Source organism: Caretta caretta, chromosome 1 (assembly GCF_965140235.1).
Source record: "Caretta caretta isolate rCarCar2 chromosome 1, rCarCar1.hap1, whole genome shotgun sequence".
NCBI lineage: Eukaryota > Metazoa > Chordata > Testudines > Cheloniidae > Caretta > Caretta caretta.
In genome coordinates, this window is record NC_134206.1 from 264036568 (window position 1) to 264060402 (window position 23835).

A 23835-nucleotide genomic window follows, 5' to 3' on the forward strand; every position below is an offset into this window, starting at 1 on the left:
CAAAAATAACCAAGTAGGGAGGAAGAATAATAATAAAAATAACTAGTGTGGAGGTTTTGGAATTGAGAAACTTAGCAGTAACAAGTCACTGGGACCGGATGGCATTCATCCAAGAGTTCTGAAAGAACTCAAATGTGAAATTATGGAACGACTAACTATGGTTTGTAACCTGTCCTTTAAATCAGCTACTGTACCCAATGACTGGAAGATAGCTAATATAAAGCCAATATTTAAGGGCTCTAGAGGTGATCCTGGCAATTACAGACTGGTAAGTCTAACATCAGTACTGGGCAAATTAGTTGAAACAATAGTAAAGAATAAAATTGTCAGGCACATAGAAGAACAAATTGTTGCGCAAATGTCAACATGGTTTCTGTAAAGGGAGATCATGTCTTACTAATCTATTAGAGTTCTTTGAGGGGGTCAACAAAGAGATGGACAAGGGGATCCAGTGGACATAGTGTACTTAGATTTCCAGAAAGCCTTTGACAAGGTCCCTCACCAAAGGCTCTTATGTAAATTAAGTTGTCATGGGATAAGAGGGAAGATCTTTTCATGGCTTGAGAACTGCTTAAAAGACAGGGAACAAAGGGTAGGAATAAATGGTAAATTTTCAGAATGGAGAGGGGTAACTAGTGGTGTTCCCCAAGGCTCAGTCCCAGGACAAATCCTATTCAATTTATTGATAAATGATCTGGAGAAAGGGGTAAACAGTGAGGTGGCAAAGTTTGCAGATGATACTAAACTGCTCAAGATAGTTAAGATCAAAACAGACTGAAGAACTTCAAAAAGATCTCAAAAAACTAAGTGATTGGACAACAAAATGGCAAATGAAATTGAATGTGGACAAATGTAAAGTAATGCACATTGGAAAAAATAACCCCAACTACACATACAACATGATGGGGGCTAATTTAGCTATAACTAATCAGGAGAAAGATCTTGGCGTCATCGTGGATAGCTCTCTGAAGATGTCCATGCAGTGTGCAGCAGCAGCAGTCAAAAAAGCAAATGGGATGTTAGGAATCATTAAAAAAAAAGGGGGATAGAGAATAAGATGGAGACTATCTTATTGCCCTTATATAAATCCATGGTAAGCCCACATCTGGAACACTGCATACAGATGTGGTCCCCTCATCTCAAAAAAGATATACTGGCATTAGAAAAGGTTCAGAAAAAGGCAACTAAAATGATTAGGGATTTGGAACGGGTCCCATATGAGGAGAGATTAAAGAGGCTAGGACTTTTCAGCTTGGAAAAGAGGAGACTCGGGGGGATATGATAGAGGTATATAAAATCATGAGTGGTGTGGAGATAGTGAATAAGGAAAAGTTATTTACTTGTTCCCATAAGAACTAGGGGCCACCAAATGAAATTAATGGGTAGCAGGTTTAAAACAAATAAAAGGAAGTAGTTCTTCACTCAGCGCACAGTCAACCTGTGGAACTCCTTGCCTGAGGAGGTTGTAAAGGCTAGGACTATAACAGGGTTTAAAAGAGAACCGGATAAACTCATGGAGGTTAAGTCCATTAACCAGGATGGGTAAGGAATGGTGTCCCTAGCCTCTGTTTGTCAGAGGGTGGAGATGGATGGCAGGAGAGAAATCACTTGATCATTACCTGTCAGGTTCACTCCCTCTGGGGCACCTGGGATTGGCCACTGTCCACAGACAGGATACTGGGCTGGATGGACCTTTGGTCTGACCCAGTATGGCCATCCTTATGTTCTTATGTTAAGAGCAAAGTCAGCCTTGTGTGCATGCACCATGAGATTTTTACCCAATCAAAACATTAAAGACCTCATTTCCAACCAAATTGCTCCTTTTGCACACTGCCCATTTCTTCATCATCCACCACTACTAAATCCTGCACACAATACAGTATTAATGAAGTAAAGCTTATCCTAATGAATGGTGAAGAGCAAATTATGGAGGAATCAGTAGACTCCATAGTTAAGACAGAGTCTAAACTTATATTCTAAAGCTATTTCCTGTATTGCCCTGCAAACATTTGAATGGTGACCAGTTTGCTTGTGATTTGGTATGTTTAAACTATCATATGGCAGAAAATTTTCCAAAGAATTTTGAAAGTGTAGGATTAATGTTTATATCCTACTCAATAAAAATTAAGTTCTTATATAGTTCCTCAATTTCTCATGATTTTTTTTAGCATGTTTATAAGCAATAACAGGTTTTCATATTTAATTCTTAGACACTCACAAACAGGTCAGTTTTAGTTCATGGAGAATTTCCCAAGAGTCAAATTAAGAATCTTTATCTTTATGTACTATCCAGAGAGAACAGGAAGGATCAAAGTAAAAGATAGTTTAGTTACCCTGCCTGTTTGTTACAAATATTTAAGATTTTGGAGGACTATAAAAAGTTCTCCAGGATCAGAGAACAGAAAACATGACACTGTCCCATTGGATATATATTTTTAAGTCTCAACTAACAAAGACTAAATTGGTAGGAAGACTGGATAGGATGGATGCCTGGAGCAGAAAGCTAGGGACTGAGGAGGTTAACAGAGATTTACTGAGAAAGGAAACCTGATGTGGTTATGAAATGTAACGGGAGCAGGCAGGACAGGAGAGTCTAGTTGTGGAAAGAAGGGCAGGTGAAGTTGTAGGGAGCAAAAAGAAGATGTACATGAGAAGAAACAAGGCAAAAAGATGAAAAATAGTAGACTAAGAAGTAAATAAAGGAATGACAACAGATAGAGGTAAAAATGAATAGGTGTAAAAAGGAATACACTGTAGTGAGAACATGAAGAATCAGAGGAGAAAAGTCTGCATTAGGAAAAAAACACGCTGCAAGTGCCTCAAATGCTGTCTTATTTGGCATTATCAACTTGGAATTCAGTATCATCTTAGAGCTCAACATCAATGAGTTACTTGAAGTTGACGCTCAAACTCCACATTTAACATGTTAGGATTTCACTAGTGCATGAATGCCTGAGTATCACAGCACTTCAAGCACTGAAACATTCAGCACTGAAATCTTTACACATGAAATCTGAAGATGATATACAGTTAGAAAACTACAGGGAATGGTATAGGAGAGGCATGGAGAAATGCAGGGAGGAGGAGACTGGAGGCATAAAGAGCAACAATACTGCTTTCCACCTTACCTTTCTAGCAACACTTTCTATATAGAATCATAGAATATCAGGGTTGGAAGGGACCTCAGCAGGTCATCTAGTCCAACCCTCTGCTCAAAGCAGGACCAATCCCAAGTAAATCATTCCAGCCAGGGCTTTGTCAAGCCTGACCTTAAAAACTTCTAAGGAAGGAGATTCCACCACCTCTCTAGGTAACACATTCCAGTGTTTCACCACCCTCCTAGTTATAAATTTTTTCCTAATATCCAACCTAAACCTCTCCCACTGCAACTTGAGACCATTACTCATTGTTCTGTCATCTGCTACCACTGAGAACAGTCTAGATCCATCCTCTTTGGAACCCCCTTTCAGGTAGTTGAAAGCAGCTATCAAATCCCCCCTCATTCTTCTCTTCCGCAGACTAAACAATCCCAGTACCCTCAGCCTCTCCTCATAAGTCACGTGTTCCAGTCCCCTAATAATTTTTGTTGCCCTCCGCTGGACGTTTTCCAAATTTTTCCACATCCTTCTTGTAGTGTGGGGCCCAAAACTGGACACAGTACTCCAGATGAGGCCTCACCAATGTCGAATAGAGGGGAACGATCACGTCCCTCGACCTGCTGGCAATGCCCCTACTTATACACGCCAAAATGACATTGGCCTTCTTTGCAACAAGAGCACACTGCTGACTCCTATCCAGCTTCTCGTCCACTGTAACCCCTAGGTCCTTTTCTGCAGAACTGCTGCCGAGCCATTCGGTCCCTAGTCTGTAGCGGTGCATGGGATTCTTCCGTCCTAAGTGCAGGACTCTGCACTTGTCCTTGTTGAACCTCATCAGCTTTCTTTTGGCCCAATCCTCCAATTTGTCTGGGTCCCTCTGTATCCTATCCCTACCCTCCAGCGTATCTACCTCTCCTCCCAGTTTAGTGTCATCTGCAAACTTGCTGAGGGTGCAATCCACACCATCCTCCAGATCATTTATGAAGATATTGAACAAAACCGGCCCCAGGACCCACCCTTGGGGCACTCCACTTGATACCGGCTGCCAACTAGACACAGAGCCATTGATCACTACCCGTTGAGCCTGACAATCTAGCCAGCTTTCTACCCACCTTATAGTGCATTCTTCCAGCCCATACTTCTTTAATTTGCTGGCAAGAATACTGTGGGAGACTGTGTCAAAAGCTTTGCTAAAATCAAGGAACAACACATCCACCGCTTTCCCCTCATCCACAGAGCCAGTTATCTCGTCCTATAACATATAGTTTTCTCACTGCATGCCTCTCTGGGCACCTGCCGTTAACCAATGTGAATGGAGCAAAGGAAAGCAAGGGCACGAAGAGACGGGCAAAATGAAAAAAGGAGACTCAGGATGTGAAGGAGACTTCATGACATGAAAGAGAGAGAAGGGAAGAGAAAATATAGCTGGTAAGGGGCCCTGGTCAGAGCAGAGATGCTGATCTTCATGGACTCCAGGCTCCTTTTGCACACACTAGAACCTCAGAGTTACAAACAGCTTGTGAACGGAGGTAGTTCATAACTTTGAAATGTTTGTAACTCTGAACAAAACATGATTGCTCTTTCAAAAGTTTACATTGACATAATACAGCTTTGAAGCCTCACTATCCAGAAGAAAAATGCTGCATTCCCCCCCCCCCGTTTTCCCCCCAGTAGTTTACAGTACTGAGTTAAATGTATTGCGTTTGCTTTTTTTTGTCTCTGCTGCTGCCTGATTGTGTACTTCCAAATGAGGTGTGTGGTTGAATGGTCAGTTCGTAACTCTGGTGTTCGTAACTCTGAGGTTCTATTGTACTTAATTTTTCCTGCTTCTCTCTTCCCTGCTCAAGGTTTTGTGGCATTACGATGGATATTTAAACGTTAATTACGAATGCAAAACCATGGAAATTCCCAAACAAGAACTTCATTAGTTAACAGTTATGGTTTGAAGTGCTACTACAGAGTATTATTACAATTATTATAAAAAATAAACTGTGGAAATCACCAGCTAAGGTATACAATTCTGATGCCAAACTTCAGACATGTCTATAATGCCCCGCAGTTCAGACTAAGGAGATGTGGATAGCAGTGTGTACCAAAGTGCTGCTCTGTAACTCTCCCATGCAGACGCTCTGAGCGTGAACTCAAATCTATATTAGTGTGATCTCAGGACCTTTAAGACTGCACTCACAGTATCCTCATAGGAGAGATAAAGCACAGCTCTTTGGTATACACAGCTATTCGCATTTCCTAACTCCAAAATGCAGGGCAGAGTAGACATGCCCTCCCCATGCAATTCGTTAACGTACACCTATCTAGACTGCAAATTTCTGTCTGAGCAACAAGCCAGTCTCAACTCGGCATCTGTATTACTGCTCTGAAGTTGGGGAGAGAAGAAACTCAAAACAACCTTCCCATCCATAAGAAGTTTTAATCTCAGTGACAACAGCCACCATAATGCATTACTGAGACTTGTAAAGTAGATGCACAAACACTATTCTGCTTTATAGCTATATACAGTCTACCAATCATACATAAGAACAGCCATACTGGGTCAGACCAAAGGTCCGTCTAGCCCAGTATCCTGTCTTCCAACATTGAAAATGAACAGAATAAGTACTCATCAAGTGATCCATCCCCTGTCGTCTATTCCCAGCTTCTGGTAAACAGAGGCTAGGGACACCATCCTGGCTAATAGCTATTGGATGATTTTGTTGGGGATTGCTCCTGCTTTGAGCAGGGGATTGGACTAGATGACCTCCTGAGGTCCCTTCCAACCCTGATATTCTATGATTCTATTGATGAACCCATCCTCCATGAATTTATCTAGTTCTTTTTTGAACCCTGTTGTAGTCTTGGCCTTCACAACATCCTCTGGCAAGGAGTTCCACAGGTTGACTGTGTGTTGTCTGAAGAAATACTTCCTTTTGTTTGTTTTAAACCTGCTGCCTATTAATTTCATTTGGTGACCCCTAGTTCTTGTGTTATGAGAAGGAGTAAATAATACTTCCTTATTTACTTTCTCCATACCAGTCATGACTTTATAGACCTCTATCATATCCCCTCTTAGTCATCTCTTTTCCAAGCTGAAAAGTCCCAGTCTCATTAACTTCTCCTCATATGGAAACGGTTCCATATCCCTAATAATTTTTGTTGCCCTTTTCTGAGCCTTTTCCAATTCTAATATATCTTCTTTGGGATGGTGCAACCACATCCGCACACAGTCTTCAAGATGTGGGCATAACATGGATCTATAGAGAGGCAATATGATATTTTCTCTTATCTATCCCTTTCTTAATGATTCCCAACATTCTGTTCACTTTGACTGCTGCTGCACATTGAGTGGATGATTTCAGAGAACTATCCACAATGATTCCAAGATCTCTTTCCTGAGTGGTAATAGCTAAATTAGACCCCATCATTTTATATGTACAGTTGGGATTATGTTTTCCAATGTGCATTACTTTGCATTTATCAACACTGAATTTCAACTGCCTTTTTGTTGCCTAGTCAGCCAGTTTTGTGAGATTTTTTTGTAGCTCTTCGCAGTCTGCTTTTGACTTAACTATCTAGAATAGTTTTGTGTCATCTGCAAAATTTTGCAACCTCACTGTTTACTCCTTTTTCTAGATAATTTCTGAATAAGTTGAATAGTACTGGTCCCAGTACAGACCCCTGGGGGACACCACTATTTACTTCTCTCCATTCTGAAAACTGATAATTTATTCCTATCCTTTGTTTCCTATCTTTTAACCAGTTACTGATCCATGAAAGGACCTTCCCTCTTATCCCATGACAGCTTACTTTGCTTCAGAAACCGTGGTGAGAGACCTTGTCAAAGGCTTTCTGAAAATCTAAGTACACTATATCCACTGGATCCCCCTTCTCCACATGTTTGTTGACCCCCTTAAAGAATTCTAGTAGACTGGTGAGGCATGATTTCCCTTTATAAAAACCATGTTGACTCTTCCCCAACAAATTATATACATCTATGTGTCTGACAATTCTGTTCTTTACTATTGTTTCAACCAGTCTGCCTGGTACTGAAGTCAGGCTTCCTGGCCTGTGATTACCAGGATCACCTCTGGACCCCTTTTTAAAAAGTGGCGTCACATTAGCGATCCTGCAGTCATTTACAAAGTCATATAGTATGTGACCACATAACTAAAGGCTATAACACATATGGACAAGGGGACCAAATTATGATTGCACAGGTAACCTTCATTCTGCATTTGCTAACTTGAGTGCCTATCTTTGCAAACTTAACATTCTTTTAATGTCTTCACATTCTTTTAACTTTAAATTGAGTGTAATCCCTTTGGTTTTTAAAAAACCAAACTGAAAACACAGACATTCCATCATGTGGAATCATATGGTCACCTACATGGTCATCAACAGAGTCAGATTCACAACACAGATCTCTGCCACTTAAGCTAACAGAGTTACTGATAGCACTATCAGATTGTCATCATGTATATGGACCAACCACTAGAAGTGGAAAAGAAACACTACTAATGGGGTTCACAGATGTTTGCTGACAGCAGAGGTAATGGCAAGATTTGGGAATTTTGGGTTACATTCCAGGTTCTGGAGGGGAGTGCACTCTAATGGTCCCCTCAGGCCTAACTTCTTCTGCCCCATGCTCTCCAAGTTATACCTATCCCAATCCTCTCTTTGCCCTCTCCACCAGCTCTTTGTATCAGTATCCCCCCTCTAGCTTCTAATCCCAGTCTCAGTCTTCTCACCTAGTAAGTACTAGCTTCCCCTCTGAACAGCATGTTGGAGTCTTCATTCCTCCACCTCAGCTCCCACTCCCAGTTTCCCACCCCAGGCTCTTCACTAGTCTCCTTACCTCCTTATCTAGCCAGTCCCAGCCCCTAACCTACCACTGGCTCCTCATGTGATCTCTCTTTCCTATTGCAATGGCTCTGAATCCTAGTCTTCCCCCTGAACTGGTTCCCAGTCCTTTTTCATGTTCACATTTCCCTTCCCCACAGCTGGCTCCCAATTCCAGTCTCTCCTCCCACCACACAAGGCAAGCTCTTACTCCCACAGTTCTATCCCAGCCCTGGTCTCCCCCCATCCTCTTGTCCCAATCTACTCTCTCTATTGACACCCATCCCAGGTCCAGTTCTCATCCCCTCTGCATTTAAGTCAGAAGGCCTTTTCTTCCTTGCTGCCTGAGCCCCAGCAAGGGGAACTACAAAGAGAGACCGTCTCCCTTTTTTGAAGTCAGCTGTTCAGTACCACTGCAGCCAGGAGCAGCAACTACAAAGTAAGTCTTGCTCAGCCTCTGCCGCCCTGCAGAATTTAGCTGTCAAACTCCAACAAGACTCTATTGAGCATGTATGAATTGAGATTTTTTTTTCCCCCAAATCTTTAGAACTTGGACAAATGTGTGTGGTTTAATCACAGGAACAGCAAGAGACACGTCCAAGGCCAGGATGACATCCCTGTCAAATTTCCAGTCACTGTTCCAAAGCATGGTGGCACTAAACTTCTCAGTGACACAGCTTTTGGATTTGATTTGATGGGCAAAACAACTCACTTTTCCCTCATCTTATTTTCACAAACTACTGAACCATTTTTGCTGAAATTTAAACAAAAAAGCCAGCCTGAGGCAGGCACCCAGCATGGGAAATTTCAGCCCACATGGCTAAAATTTGGCATACTTATAACTAAGCAAATGAAATGCAGAATGGCTGTGTAACCTTAGCTAAAGATGGCACTATGAGTAGAGCGCATAACACACTCCTTTTTGGACTAACAGCACAGAGAGTGTCATAACATTCTATTTCTGTATTTGTCTGTGTACATTAGGCTCTCTGAAAACCCTATCACCATGGTATACAAAAGCAGATAGTAATGGATGAGACAATTACACAAGTATATGTATATACACCACCTAGGTTTACATCACTCTTCAGATTTACGATTTCATCTTGCAGAAGACTGCTTAAATTCCTTATGATAAAAATCATGCTGAAGGAATACTGAAGATGGGAATGGTAGAGTTATGATAGCAATATATTGGCATTTTTTAAAATGTCCTATGTCCAAAACTTACATTCTACATAACTACTTAAAGTTCTTCATCCAAAAAACTCCAAATCTTTAAACTTAACGGCATAATTTTGCAAGCCTTTAATACCTTGAATAATACATATAATTGTACTTGCTATTTGGAGAAGCACTTCTCCACTTTAAATGGTCAACCAATTAAGTTTGTTAGAAATTGCATTAAGATCAAAACTGGTAGTGAGAAGAGAAGAAATAAAGGGACCAAGGATTAAAAACAACTGAGGCCAAAGGAAAACAAGACTGGACGGGAAAACTGTCTGTGCTTGACTATTATATTTTGTTGTTGCTATGGATGGCTAACCTGCTATTTTTCATTTACTAGGTACTGCAACACATTAAATGCCAGAACTTACATAGATAAGAGATGACTGCAACATGTTGGCAGAAGGGTCACAATAAGAGTATATATTGCAAACATTGGCTTTTTCAGGTTTGCATAATGACTTCAATGTCAAACAAAAAGTAGAAAAGATTATGAAACATTTGAGTTGGTTTTCAATAGCAGATTATTTCACTCAGAAGACCTACAATAGCACCTTCAGATCTATCCCCAATTCTCTCATATATAGCCAGAACAGTTGCACTTAGAATGGAAACTGTTGGTCAACCTTAACACTGACTTTAGTCATTCATAACCTTGCACCTTTAGGCTGAAAATTTTCCAGGCTTGTTCTCTATCTGAAGGTAAATTTGGAAAGTTAAACAATAGTTTAACCATTTCACTAGGAGCATGGGGGAAATAAACTCCCTCATCACAGAAAGTTCTTATGTTTTCCCCCCTCCTCCCATTGTTCTAGCACCAAAACAGCTGGAGTCAAATAACTTTCCAGAGCTGTGAAAATTTAAACAGATAAAAATCTAAAAAAGCTTTTTAAAAAAAATCGATATCCCTCAAAAATAAAAAACTCAAATTCTGCCTACACTATTTATGTTTAACTATATTCAGCAAAAAAGTAAAGACTGGCAAACAAACTCAACAGGGGGTGAGGGAACATTAAGCTATTGCTTCTCTTGTTGCTGTGAGGTGCCCTCTCCTTTAAAAACCTGACAGACAGACCTACCCCAGCTGCTTAGGAACTTTCATTTTCCGAGGCTTTTTCTCCTTCTCTGTCCCCTCCTCTTTCCGCTTCCGCTTCTTAATCCCGCGGTCCTCTCCTTCTTTTAGTTTGGATACCTAAAGAACCAAAACGGTGATAGTGTTACCTCTGCTCTACAATGTTATTATTGTATAAAAAGTGCTTCAGCCTTATGTCTAGCAATTCAGAGCTGACATCACTACTAAGCAATTGGGTTAAAGAAGAAGAAAAGAGTGTGAAGGGCACTCCTTCACCTGTTTAGCCAACCACGAGCTCGAGGTCCCAATTACATATTTTCTTATGTACTTTCTTTTTGCTTCTCACCACTTCAGATGACAAATTAGACATATTTCAGAGTGGTAGCAGTGTTAGTCTGTATCAGCAAAAACAACGACGAGTCCTTGTGGCACCTCAGAGGTTAACAAATTTCTTTGGGCATAAGCTTTCGTGGGTTATAACCCACTTCATCAGATGCATGGAGTGGAAAATATAGTAGGCAGGTATAGATACACAGCACATGAAAAGATGGGAGTTGCCTTACCAAGTGGCGGGGGAGGAGGGGGTCAGTGCTAATGAGCCAATTCAATTAAGGTGGAAGTGGCCTATTCTCAACAGTTGAAAGGGCCTGTCTTCACTACTCGGGTAAAGTTGACCTAAGTTACACTACTTCAGCTACGTGAATAAGGTACCACCCTTGTGCTATTAGAGTGTATGGCAATACTGAAATATTAAGAAATGTTTTTAAAAATTTAAAAGATACATAATTGAATATTCAACAGCAGCCTTGGAAAAGACATCATGTCTGGTTCCACAACTATTCTGCCAAGTAAAGAAAAATTCCAGACAGCAGGCAAAGACATCAGAGAAGATGGAAAATTCTAGGACGGACACAGAACTCATGCAATCCCACTGGCTCCGTCCAACGGGTGGTATAAACAGATTCTAGAATGAGTTGTAACCACCCAGAGACAGAAACAGACAGCGTAAATTTTAATAAAACGCAGTCACTTTTCAGAACAGAACTAAATAAATATTTTGGGAATGTTTTTCCAAGGCTAATTTGGGCATTAGGAACAATTTTAATCTTGCAAATATATTTCATGAAATTGTAAATATCCTCCCTATCTAGAGGAATTCACATTGAATTTTATTTTATATGGCGATGTTGGTTTTTATTGAAATAACATGAGCAGACTTCAACAAGTTTTTAAAAATGGTATGGGTCCAATTTGTTTGCCTGCTTTAAACCGCTGCGTAGCTTTGGAAGGCTAGATAGCCTGCAGAAATCTCAGGTTATTTATGTTAGGAAACCTTGTGACTTCCCAATCCCTTATATGAGAGCAGCAAAATAATGAGACTGACATCACCTCAGGGGTGAAAGTAATATTAAATTCTTATCAGTACGGGGGCTTGACTCCAAGCCCCTGGAAGGGCCGTGGCCTTGGGTGGAAAGGGCAGGGCTGGGGGTCAGCCTCCCCCAGCCAGACCATCCACACTGGCTGGCCCACACCGCCCAGGGCTCCGGGGGCGATTTAAAAGGGCCTGGGGCTCTGGCCGCTGCTGTAGTAGCAGCAGCTGGGAAGGCACCCTTTTAAATCGCCAGCCCTGAGGCAGCTTCCCCTTTTGCCCCACTGCCTGCCAGTAGTCCCTGCCAGAGCGTCCTTTGCCATGGCAGCGCTTTAACATCGGCTGGGTACGGGCCAGTACTGGCTTCTTACCGGTATGCCATACCGGCCCACTTTCACCCCGGCATCACCTGTATCTATTTATCAGCAAGCTCTCAGTCTTCTCATTTTGTTGTAGCCAGATTATGAAGCCTTTCCTGATTTTCAAATCAGCCATAAATTCCAGAAGGAAGAGAAACTAAGATCACTCACTTTAGGTGGCCGGTGCTTTTTGTCCTCTGCAAAGTCTTCATCCTCTGAATCAGATGCTTGGCGGAATTGCAATGTTCCCGTGTTGATGTAAAATCCCCCATATTTGGTTGTCAGAGATGCAGGAACCAATTCATCATACTGGGCAGGAAATAGAAGAGTCAGGTGATTAACCAACATCACCTTATTAATCGGAAACAATTCACTTACTTAAATACAATCTCTGAACATGAGGTATTAAACACAAACATCTTACATAACTTGCTAGATTTCAAATCATAAACATACCAATGCTGCTGAAAAGTTATTTGTCAACGCTGTGGAGTGCTAGTGTCACAATACTAATCCACTGCTTTTGAAGCAAACTAATAAAAATTCATCTTTGGGAGAAGGCTAGGGTCACCACAGTGGTGATGACACACTATCCATGGAGTGGCAGCGGTGGCACACCAAAAAACACAAACTGTTAGGAGATGAAACAACAGTGGTCCATCTAGGTCAATATTCTGTCTCGGACAGTGTCTACTACCAGAAGATTCAGATGACGATACATGGAACCACGTAGCAGACAATTACGGAATAACTTCCCAAAGGTCAACATAGAATATTTCTTCCCAACTCCATCAGTTATTGAATGACTTACATCCTGCAGTATGCAGACTTAATATTTATTTAATATACTGGGAATTTTTTTCAAAATCTTGCTAAGATCTTGGCCTCACCAAGGTCCGCTAGCCACAGACTCCACAGATTTATTATATATTGAATAAAAATATTTCCCTTTATCAATTTTTAATGTGTTGCATTTCAGTTTCACAGAATTCACTCTTATTTTTCTAGTATAAGAAAGAGTGCCCAATTTACCTTCTCTATACCGTTCATTTTTTTGGCATGTCTCCATGATCCTCTCTCAGTTTCTCTCTAAATGGTCCTTATCTTTCTGTGCCTCTAATTATTGTCATCGCCTCTTCCTAGACCCTTTATTTCTGCTATATATTTTGAGATAAGGTGATCAGACAGAACAGAATATTGCAGGTAAGGGGATCCATGAATTTATGTACAGGATTTATAATATTTATAATCAATTTATGTTGGGGTTTTAGAATATTTTCAGTGTTAAAAGTATAATACTGAAAATATTGTAATATTTTATTTGCTTTTTTCTGAACCTCTGCTCAGTTTAGCGTTTGTTTCACTGAGCTGTCTGCAATGATACCCAGGTCATCTTCTTGTGTAATTACATTTAATTACAGCGGCGTGTCTGAATAGTTCATATCATTATTTCCACCGTCCTTTACTTTGTCAACATTAAATGACATTACCACCATGTTGTCCATTCAACTGGCTTTGACAGTCATCTGAAGTTCCTCACAATCTTCTCAAGTAGCCTACAGAACGGTCATCTGCAAAAGTTACCACCTTACCATTCCCAGCTCATGACTGTGTCATATACCACCAATGGTAGCATAAAACACTATACCACCCCAAAATTAACCTTATGCAATATAATCATCGAAATGTAGGGCTGTAAGGAACCTTGAGAAGTCAAGTCCAGCTCCCTGAGCTGAGGCAGGACCATCCTTGAGAGGCCATGTTCGTAACTAGAGATTTACTCCTACTTGGTTTACCCTCACTCAGCCAGTTTCTAATCCACAACAGTATTTCTTTATTTTGTGTAGCACCTACACCATTATAGTTGATTTCTAGATAGATTGAAAAAAAGCAAAAAGCACAAATTCTACCTCAAAGTTTAGACTAAAAGACATATAGAGAAAGGGTATAATATTAAATGGAATAGTTGAGATGGTAACTGGTCGTGGTAAGTACTATAATTTGCTAAAAACTTTAAAAAAAAACAAACAAACCATACATTACCCCCCTCTCCCACAGCCTAGTCATATGTTAGTCAATTTCTTGTAGATATTTTGCTAGCAGTGAATCTTCAAGAAGGCTCTGAACACAGAGAGTAGCAGTCTCGTTGATTCACTCAGGAACAACATTCCACAGAGTGTCATGAAAGAAGTGCTTGCAAGAGGACTGGAAGAGTGGGGCATTGAGCGGCAGCATGAAAGGACAATGAAAATGAGACAAGCATCTTAAGTTTGATGATGTGGAAGAGGGAGTGGAAGGGATGAGATGGTCAGCTTGATGAGTGAGAAATATGATTCTAGCGACAACATTTTTTATGGGTAGGGAGTGGTGAAAGAATGGGAAGTCTGTACAACACTGGTGACTAGGAGTCCAGAGAGAAGACATTTACAATACCTATGAGAAAAGATTACAAGAACTATCACAACTGCAGTGTGTGGATAGAGAAACGGATTTCTGAACTATTTTGAAAGAACAAGAGACAGCATTTGGATGTGCCTTAGAGGTATGAGGCATAGGAGATGGAAAAGTCAAAGGTGACCTCAAGATACAGGCCTGAGCAACAGGGACACTGGTGCTTGTCAAATATAAAAGAAATGGAGAAGGCGACGGCTTGCAAGAAAGAAAAGGAATTACTCTTTGGCTGTGTCAGCTTGAGCTGACACACACCAATAAGAGGAAAGGTTGGAGACAGGCCAAGATCCAGAATTGAACAGATGGAGACAAATTAGGAGCAAACAAGTGAACGTGAGTCACTGGGATGGAGATGGTAACTGAAGACATAAGAGCATATGAGATCACTTCATGAAAGGATAAAAAACGAGAAGGGGGAAAAAAATCAAGAACAGAACAATGAAGGATGAAACTGAGGACCACCACCCAATCAAAAGAGGTAGTCAACAAAAGCCAGGAGATGTAGGTAAAGAACCAGGAAAGAACAGAACAGAATAGCAAAAGCTTAGGGTGGCTAAGATGTGGAGGGTATGATCAATGGTATCAAAAGCAGTAGAGCACTAGAAGGAGGAGCATAAATTAAAAAACCTTAAGTTTTGACTAGGAAGAGGTTGTTAGAAGCCTCGATGACAGCAGTTTCAATGGAATAAAGGAGGCAGAAGCCAGACTGGAGGGGATCCAGTAGGGAGTTGGAGATGAATGTGGCAGTGGTTGTAAATCATAATATTTGATAAGGTCATGGGTAAAAAGAAAGAGTTAAATGGAGAAGGCACTGGAGAAAAAGGCAAGAGGTTAAATGAAGATGAAGGAGGAAACAGTAGTAGTGAGGCAAAGGAGGTTAGGAGGCAAGAGGGAATGAGGAATCACTGAAACACACTGAGGTCACAAAAAAGATCATGCAAGTGTGAGGGGGAGGTGGTGTTAGAGGGAGAGAAAGTGGAAGGCAGATAGCGCAAAGAAGTACACTATGATGTCAATCCTCTCTTTAAAAAGTCCGCAAAATCTTGCTAAAAGAAGGTGCAGAGGGAAGTTTAAGGTGAGAATCAACAGTAGTAACAGGCAACAGTGACTTCAGGCATAAAAATCAACAAGGGGGGGAACTTGTAGTGGAAGAAGTCAATGCAGCCATATAACTTTCTTCATAGACTCCTAGTGATCCAAGGAGATAAAGGAAGTCGGAAAAGAAAGGCTGTGAATGATGACTCTTTTTAGAGATGGAGTGGGCATTCCACTGGGAACAGGAGTAGATTTAGTGAAGTTAGAATATGCAAGTTCAAAGGAATGGGAGCAAGTGATGACAAGGGCAATTCTGCAGGGAGATTGGGGGAAGCCAAAGTTGGGACAAATGTCATCCCAGGCCAGAAAATGGTGGCAGTGAGAGAGAAGAAAGCAAAAACGGGGAGTGAACTGTTGAGGGTTGGGCAGGAAGTACTGACATGAGCGGAGAAGAGAGCTGTGTAAAAGAAGCGGGATGAAGGAGAAGAGCAGGAACTATACCACAGAAAGTTAGTGAATCAACCAGACAAACAGAAATTTTAAGGATTTCATTCAATATGTATAAAACCAAACAAGCAGAATATAAACTATCCAGTGGTTCAATAAGCAAATGGCTAACAAGATCAGTGAGACACAGATGGACAGAAAGATACCAGATGATGTTTCAACAGCGGCTTGCGAAAGTGTCAAAGGACTTTTTGAAAGTCCACAAAAATTCATCCTGATCAAAAAAATTCTAGTAGACTTGACTCTCCTTTACAGAAGTTATGCTGGTTTGTTCCCATCACAACACATATGTCTAATTTAGAATTCTATATTTAATTTGTTTTCGACCACTTTACCCAACGCTGAAATAATGCTAACTGATCTATAACACCCATGATCACACCGAAAGCCTTTTTAAAAAATAGGTACAACATTTGCTAACTTTTAATGCTCCACTGTGTTAGCTGATTACAATGTGGATTACAAAATATTGGGAGCAGTTTAACTACTTCATTCTGAAGCTCCTTCAGAATTCTTGTATGAAAAAACATATGGTCCCCTATCAGTTTGTTCCTCCTTGTTCCTAATGCAAAGAAGCTGAATGATTTTCTGAAATGCCTAATCCTCTTTATTTGCTGTCAGGCATGGGGAAAAATTCTTATCACAGGACTATAGCAGCTAAGACTTCAGATATGGTTATCTGATGAGAAAAATAAAGAGCAACTAGCAAAAGACTTATTAAAAAAAATTGCGGTTAATTTTTAAGTACATCAGAAGCAGGAAGCCTGCCAAAAATCAGTGGGGCCACTGGACAATCAAGGTGCTAAAGAAACACTCAAGGAAGACAAGGCCATTGCAGAGAAGCTAAATTAATTCTTTGTATCAATCTTCACTGCAGAGGATGTGAGGGAGATTCCCACACCTGAGCCATTCTTTTTAGGGAGGAAATATGAGGCCCTGTCCCAGATTGAGCTGTCAGTAGAGGTGGTTTTGGAACAAACTGATAAACTGAACAGTAATAAGTCACCAGGACTTCATGGTATTCACCCAAGAGTTCTGAAGGAACTCAAATATGAAATTTCAGAACTACTACTGTGGTATGCAACCTATTGCTTAAGTCAGCATGTATTACATGACAGGAGGATAGCTAACGTGAAACCATAATTATAAAAATACTCCAAAGGCGATCCTGGCAATTACAGGCTGGTAAGTTTAAATTCAGTACCAGGCAAATTGGTTAAAACTATAGTAAAGAACAGAATTATTAGATACATGAACACGACTTGCTGGGGAACAGTCAACACAGCTTTTGTAAAGGGAAATCATGCCTCACCAACCTATTAGAATTCTTTGAGGGGGTTAATAAACATGTGGACAAGGGTGATCCAGTGGATATAGTGTACTTGGACTTTCAGAAAGCCTCTGACAACGTCCTTCATCAAAGGCTCTTAAGCAAAGAAATGAATGATGGAATAAGAGGGAAGGTCCTCTCACGGATCAGTAACTGGTTAAAAAGACAAGAAACAAAGGGTAGGAATACATGGTCCATTTTCACAATGGAGAAGGGTAAATAGCAGGGTCCCCCAAGGATCTATACTGGAATCAGTGAGGTTCAACATATTCATAAATGATTTGGAAAAGGGCAAACAGTAAGGTGGCAAAGTTTACAGATGATACAAAATTAATTATCTTGAGTAAGTCCAAAGAAGACTGAGAAGAGTTACAAAGAGATCTCACAAAACTGAGCGACTGGGCAACAAAATGGCAGATGAAATTCAATGTTGATAAATGCAAAGTAATGCACATTGTGTTTTCCAAAATGATGGGGTATAAGTCAGCTGTTACCACTCAAGAAAGATCTTTGAGTCATAGCGGATAGTTCTCTGAAAACATTACTCAATGTACAGCAGCAATCAAAAAAGCAATGTTAAGAACCATTAGGAAAGGGATAGATAAGATGACAAAAAATGTAATGCCACTATATAAATCCATAGTATGCCCACATCTTGAATACTGTGTGCAGTTTTGGTTGCCCCATCTCAAAAAAGATATATTAGAATTGGAAAAAGTACAGAGAGGGCAACAAAAATTACTAGTGGTATGGAACAGCTTCCATATGCAGAGAGATTTAGAGGATTGGGACTGTTCACTTTAGAAAAGAGATGGCTAGTGGGGGGATATGACAGAGGTCTATAAAATCATAAATGGAGTGAAGGAAGTGTTATTTACCCTTTCACACAACACACGAACCAGGGGTCAACCAATTAAATTAATAGACAGCAGGTTTAAAACAAACAAAAGGAAATACTTCGCACAGTCGACCTGTGGAACTCATTGCTAGGGAATGTTTTGAATGCCTAAAGTATAACTGGGTTCCAAAAAGAATTTGATAAGTTCATGGAGGACAGGTCCATCAAGGGCTATTACCCAATATGATCAGGGACACAACCCTATGCACTGGGTGTCCCTAAACCTCTAACTGCTAGAAACTGGGACTGGAAAAGAAGGGATGGATCGCTAGATAAATTGCCCTGTTCTGTTCACTTCCTCTGAAGCATCTGGCACTGGCCACTGTCAAAAGACAACATACTGGGCTAGATGGATGACTGGTTTGACCCCATGTGGCCAGTCTTAAGAAAGGTTGTCCCTCTCTTGGGTTGTGGACTCATTCTCAAAAGTTAAGAATGAAATCAATTACTGTTATGACTGTCTAAAGACAGTTCTTCAGACAATCATGCACTCTAGGCATTCTGTTTTGGACTACTGTGGAAGGGCTCCTTATTTTTGTTCTTATACTGAGCATGTCTAATTCTCAGACAGAAATATTTAGGTTTGTCTCTTTATGTAAGAGAACTACCATAGTCTCAGTTCTGATGCAATCTAAACAAATATTCAAATATCTAAATATTATGGATGTCTATTTGGTTTTGAAATCTAGATCTGGTCATAGGCAGTAACACTGGTTTAGCCTTTTACTAACACTACCATTTGTTGTCTCCACAAATATTTTACTCGTATCCCACACTCCAGCTTCAAGCCAGTAGAAAAAAAAAAACTGACAGGGCAGAAACATTCACACTGAGCTCTACAGTCACATCTGTATTAAGTCCTGGAGATGGTTTGGTGTATATATAGACACATGGGTTTGTTTTTGTTAAGCTCACTGTGGAAAATCTATGTTCTTCGACTACAGTGCTGTAGGACACTAAGAACACGTTTCCATCAAGCACAACTTAGCCTGAAATGCAGGTGGGCTTAGTGGTTAAAAGCTTTTATTAAACATGCACGTGCAATGTCATCTGTTGTAAGCTTGATAATATTCAAGAGTAACTTTATAGTTAAGCACTGACATATCACATTCTCCTTTATCTCCTCTCTCAATACCTGTGTAATTTTTGTCAGTCTTAGACCAAGTTCACAATCATTAGCCCACTGTATGGAGTCAAGAAATTGAAACCATGTGAATGGTAGTTGCTGTAGCCTGGTAATCTGGCAGCTTCAAGTATGTAGATCTGATTGTTCTGCAGTTATAGCGCTAAAGATCCAGAAATATTTACTTTTCAGGTTTGCTGCCCCTAAGGGTAAGTTTTCAGAAATAATGGCCAGGATTGTCTTTCAGTACTATGAACAATGACAAAGCACTTTCTAAATTTTCAAAAAGAGATCCCCTCCTCAGAAAGAAGTAAGGAAGACTCCAGTCATAGTGGTAGTTATGTCCATCATGAAACACATGTCCACAAATCTGCCTGTCTTGATCTCCTTAACTCTGACTGTCTCAGCCCCAGCTCAGTTTCTTAGGTATGCTCCAAATAGGTCACAATCACATAAATTTTGATCACTGCCTTTTATGCAACTGCAAGATCTCGAAAACTGAAGTTGCATTTAGTAACTGAATAAGTGACATAAATCAAGGTGACGAACTTCTGGATCTCATTTTTCATTTTACAGAAGTGAGAACTTTTTTTTATGGACAAATTGCCATTTTCTGCTTCCACAGATTTCATATGCAGAGCGGTCACATACATGTAACACTTAGAAGAGGACTACTCTTCTCAGAAAGACTCATGCATTTGGCAAGTTACAAAAAAATCTGCTATTAAATAAATATTTAGATTTCCATGAATTGTGAGAAGTGTCCTCAGTTTTTCATATTGATTTAACATACTCTTCTGTACCACATGCAAACTTTAAGATTACTTGGACCAGGGCCGTCAGTACTGCCTTCTGGCGATTCAGGATTTTATTTGATTTTATTTTTATTTTTAAACCCAAGGAACTCAGGGTGATTTGATGTTTTCCAGACATTTCTCTTCATAAAAAGAGTCAACTAAGTCTGTGGGTAATTTTTAAAAAATACAGATGTTTAGTTTGGAAATTAATATTTGACACTATGTTAAGCTACCTGGCCCTGACAGCACCAAAGGCTTCAGTTCAGCAAGGTACTTAAACACATGGCTAACTTTAAGCACCTCAGGTGTCCCATCAAAGTCAATGGGAGTGCTCACGTGCTTGAAGTTAGATCCCTGCTTAAGTACCTTGCTGAATCTAGGCCTACAATTGCAATTATTATATTGGTAACGAACAAGTAGTACAGAGGACCTTTCCCATCTAAAGGGAATCAAATTACACTATAAAAATAGCAAATCAAATTGTTGTTTATTTTACTACAAAGCCTACTCAGGCTTGCTTGGCAAAAACAACTGTCTTTGAACTATCTGACTGTAGTTTGCAATATAGCTTTATTCTTCATCTTAAACTAACTGTCCGTGACATTTGCCAGGTTCTAGAAGCTACTAAACTAACTACTTTGTCCTCCTTGGGGAAAAGAAAAGAAAAAAAGAAAAGATACTTACTAGTAACTTACTAGAGGTTACTTACTAGTAACCTTTGTGCATTCACACTTACAGGATATTGCACTCCTGGCATCGAGGTACAGTTGTGCCCTGAAAAGCTGTCTCTATAGAGGAGTGCACAAGAGAGCTTGTGTGAGGGTAACAGTGCACTTTTTTTAGGCTTTGTCTACACCACAGAACTGTCTCAAAGAAGTTATGCTGCTTCAATTAAAGTGCTTTAATTAAACCGCTGTTGCATGTCCACACTATGATCCTTGTGTCTGGTGACAGAGCACATCCACACTAGCAGCTCTTGCATTGACAGAGAGCAGTGCACTTTGGGAAGCTATCCCACTAAGCAACTGGCCACAGGATACTTTGGGAAGAGTTTGCAATACCTCCTGGGGCAAGTACAGCATAGCATGATGCAGGTTTCTCAATCCCATCATTCCATAGGCATCCTACTAGATTGCCAGCTGCTTTTCAATTGACATAGATAGGGGGAGGAGGACAGGAGGGGTGTGTGCGTGCGCGAGAGAGAGAGCATGCAAGCGTCGGGGAGACAGTGTGCGTGTTCGGGAAGCGTGAGAGATTGTGTATGTGAGAGACAGTGTGTGTTGAAGCGTGTACGTTACGGGAAGAGGCTACTGAGCAGAGCTTAGGACTGATGTGCGTGGGGGGGGGTGTCCCTGTCCCCCAGGTTTGGTTGCTTGGGCTGCTGTCTGAATTAAGCGAGAGCTTGCTGACACACTCTCCCCCAGTTCACCCCTCCCCCCGCACACTGGTCCCCAGCTCTGCTCAGCAACCTCTTCCCCTAACACCGCTCTTCCCCCCCCCCCCAGCTGCTCACTTTGCCTGCCAGCTGATTCCACATTAATGATTTTGTGATTCCCTTTGAGTTCTCCCACATACTCCTCAGATACCAGGAGCTGCATCCTCATCACCTCTGAGAGCTCTCCACCCTGAGAAATGTCAAAGTTTCCCAGAGTTTTGAAAGGGGAGGGGTATAGTGAGCAGAGCGGTCACGGTGGACAGTGCGGGAGGCCAGTTACGTCAACATAATGAACGGCAGAATCTACACTGACGCTTTGTCACTTTAACTTTGCCACAAAAAGCTTTATGCCTCTCATCGAGGTGGTTTTATTTTGTTTGCAAAACAGCAGAGTTTTGCTGCCAAAAGTAGCTTTGTAGTGTGTACACCTCCACTGTTTTGCTAGCAAAAGCTACCTTTTGCCGACAAAACTGTGTAGTGTAGACAAGGGCTTTCATACAGTGGACAACATCTCCCAGCTGCAAAGTCCTATGTTATGTAGGGCTTGGAGGTAGAGGGGAAGGTGGAGATGCAGTAACACAGAGGCAACTCTAGGAACAACAGCTACTGGTAAATAACCTCTTTCTCCTAGGAGAGCCTCTGAGTATTCTAATTTGCAGAGAGATTATCAAACAGTGCTCTACCAGAAGTGCACCAGGCAAGGATTTCTTCACTAAATGCACGCTGTAGCACTGCGTTCCCAAACTATGCATCAGAGCATAATGCTAAATCCAAGGATCAATGTCTGGTGAAAGTGTGCATTGAACTTCAAGTTGCTGCTCTGCAAATCTGCACCAGGAAATCTTAGCTAAGGCCTGCCACTGATACAGTAGGTCTTGCAAAACGGGTCTTTAAATCAAGGAGTACTGGTTTCCTAGCTGACATGTAGGAATGTTCTATACACCACCTATCCCAATATGAAAATCTATTTGGTAATGGGTTCTACCTAGCATTTCTCCCTAAATGCTACAAGTAGCCCATTAGTATTTTCTAAAGAGCTCTCTCTCTTTTCAGGTTTAAGAAAAAAAAAGTACCCTCACTACATCTACAGTATGTAGACAAGTTTCTTAAGTGGGAATGGGATTGGGGGGAAATACATTGAGGTAAGTGGAAATTTGAGACCACCTTATGCATGAAGCTGGAATGGGGCTTGTCTTTGTGTACTACAGTATACAAGGTTGAGTGGCCATCAAAGCACTGATCTCATGCTTCTAGAAGGGGTAATACCGATCAGGAAGGCTAATTTTGATTAATAAATGTTGAAGAGGCTCATGCAAGATGCTCATACACAGGACCTATCAGCTTCATTAAAACGAAATTTAGGGGTCATGAAAGGAGAGTCAGGAAGTACATTTACCATAACTTTAAGGAACCTGGAGACTGTAGGATGAGAGAAGATGGATTTGTCCCCAACAAAATTGCAAGAAAGCAAAATATTGCTATCAAATGGACTTTTATGGAGAGTATGGCTAGGCCCTGAAACTTAAGATGTAGGAGGTACTCTAGAACTGCAAGGATCTCCACTGGAGATGGAGTGAGTCCCTTACCTATGGCCCAGACAGTTAACTGTTTCCATTTTTGCATATTGCATTTTAGGATAGAGAACCTCCTGGATTGCAAGAGGGATGTCTGAACCCTCCAAAATCAGAAACTGTCTTCCAATTAGCCTCCGCACTGCAAGATGGAGCAGAATACGGACGCTGGACTTCAGAAAAGCAGACCGACTCCCTCAGGGAACTGATGGGCAAGATCCCCTGGGAGAATAACATGAGGGGGAAAGGAGGCCAGGAGAGCTGGCTGTATTTTAAAGAATCCTTATTGAGGTTACAGGGACAAACCATCCCGATGTGTAGAAAGAATAGTAAATATGGCAGGCGACCAGCTTGGCTTAACAGTGAAATCCTTGCTGATCTTAAATACAAAAAAGCAGCTTACAAGAAGCGGAAGATTGGACAAATGACCAGGGATGAATATAAAAATATTGCTCGGGCATGCAGGAGTGAAATCAGGAAGGCCAAATCACACCTGGAGTTGCAGCTAGCGAGAGATGTTAAGAGTAACAAGAAGGGGTTTCTTCAGGTATGTTAGCAACAAGAAGAAAGTCAAGGAAAGTGTGGGCCCCTTACTGAATTGGGGAGGCAACCTAGTGACAGAGGATGTGGAAAAGCTAATGTACTCAAAGCTTTTTTTGCCTCTGTCTTCACGAACAAGGTCAGCTCCCAGACTACTGCACTGGGCAGCACAGCATGGGGAGGATGTGAC

General features: G+C 41.0%; 1 protein-coding gene across 2 annotated transcripts in view; it reads right to left on the reverse strand.

Annotated features, from left to right (window-relative positions):
• UBN2 (ubinuclein 2) overlaps window positions 1–23835 on the reverse strand; it is a 106484-nt gene that overhangs the window by 60193 nt on the left and 22456 nt on the right. For both annotated transcript variants that reach the window (XM_075124243.1, XM_048835317.2), the window contains exons 4-5: window positions 12130–12267; window positions 10238–10350 (exon numbers count right to left, since the gene is read on the reverse strand). In XM_075124243.1, the coding sequence (XP_074980344.1) occupies window positions 10238–10350; window positions 12130–12267 (251 nt within the window). The remainder of the gene's footprint in view (window positions 1–10237; window positions 10351–12129; window positions 12268–23835) is intronic.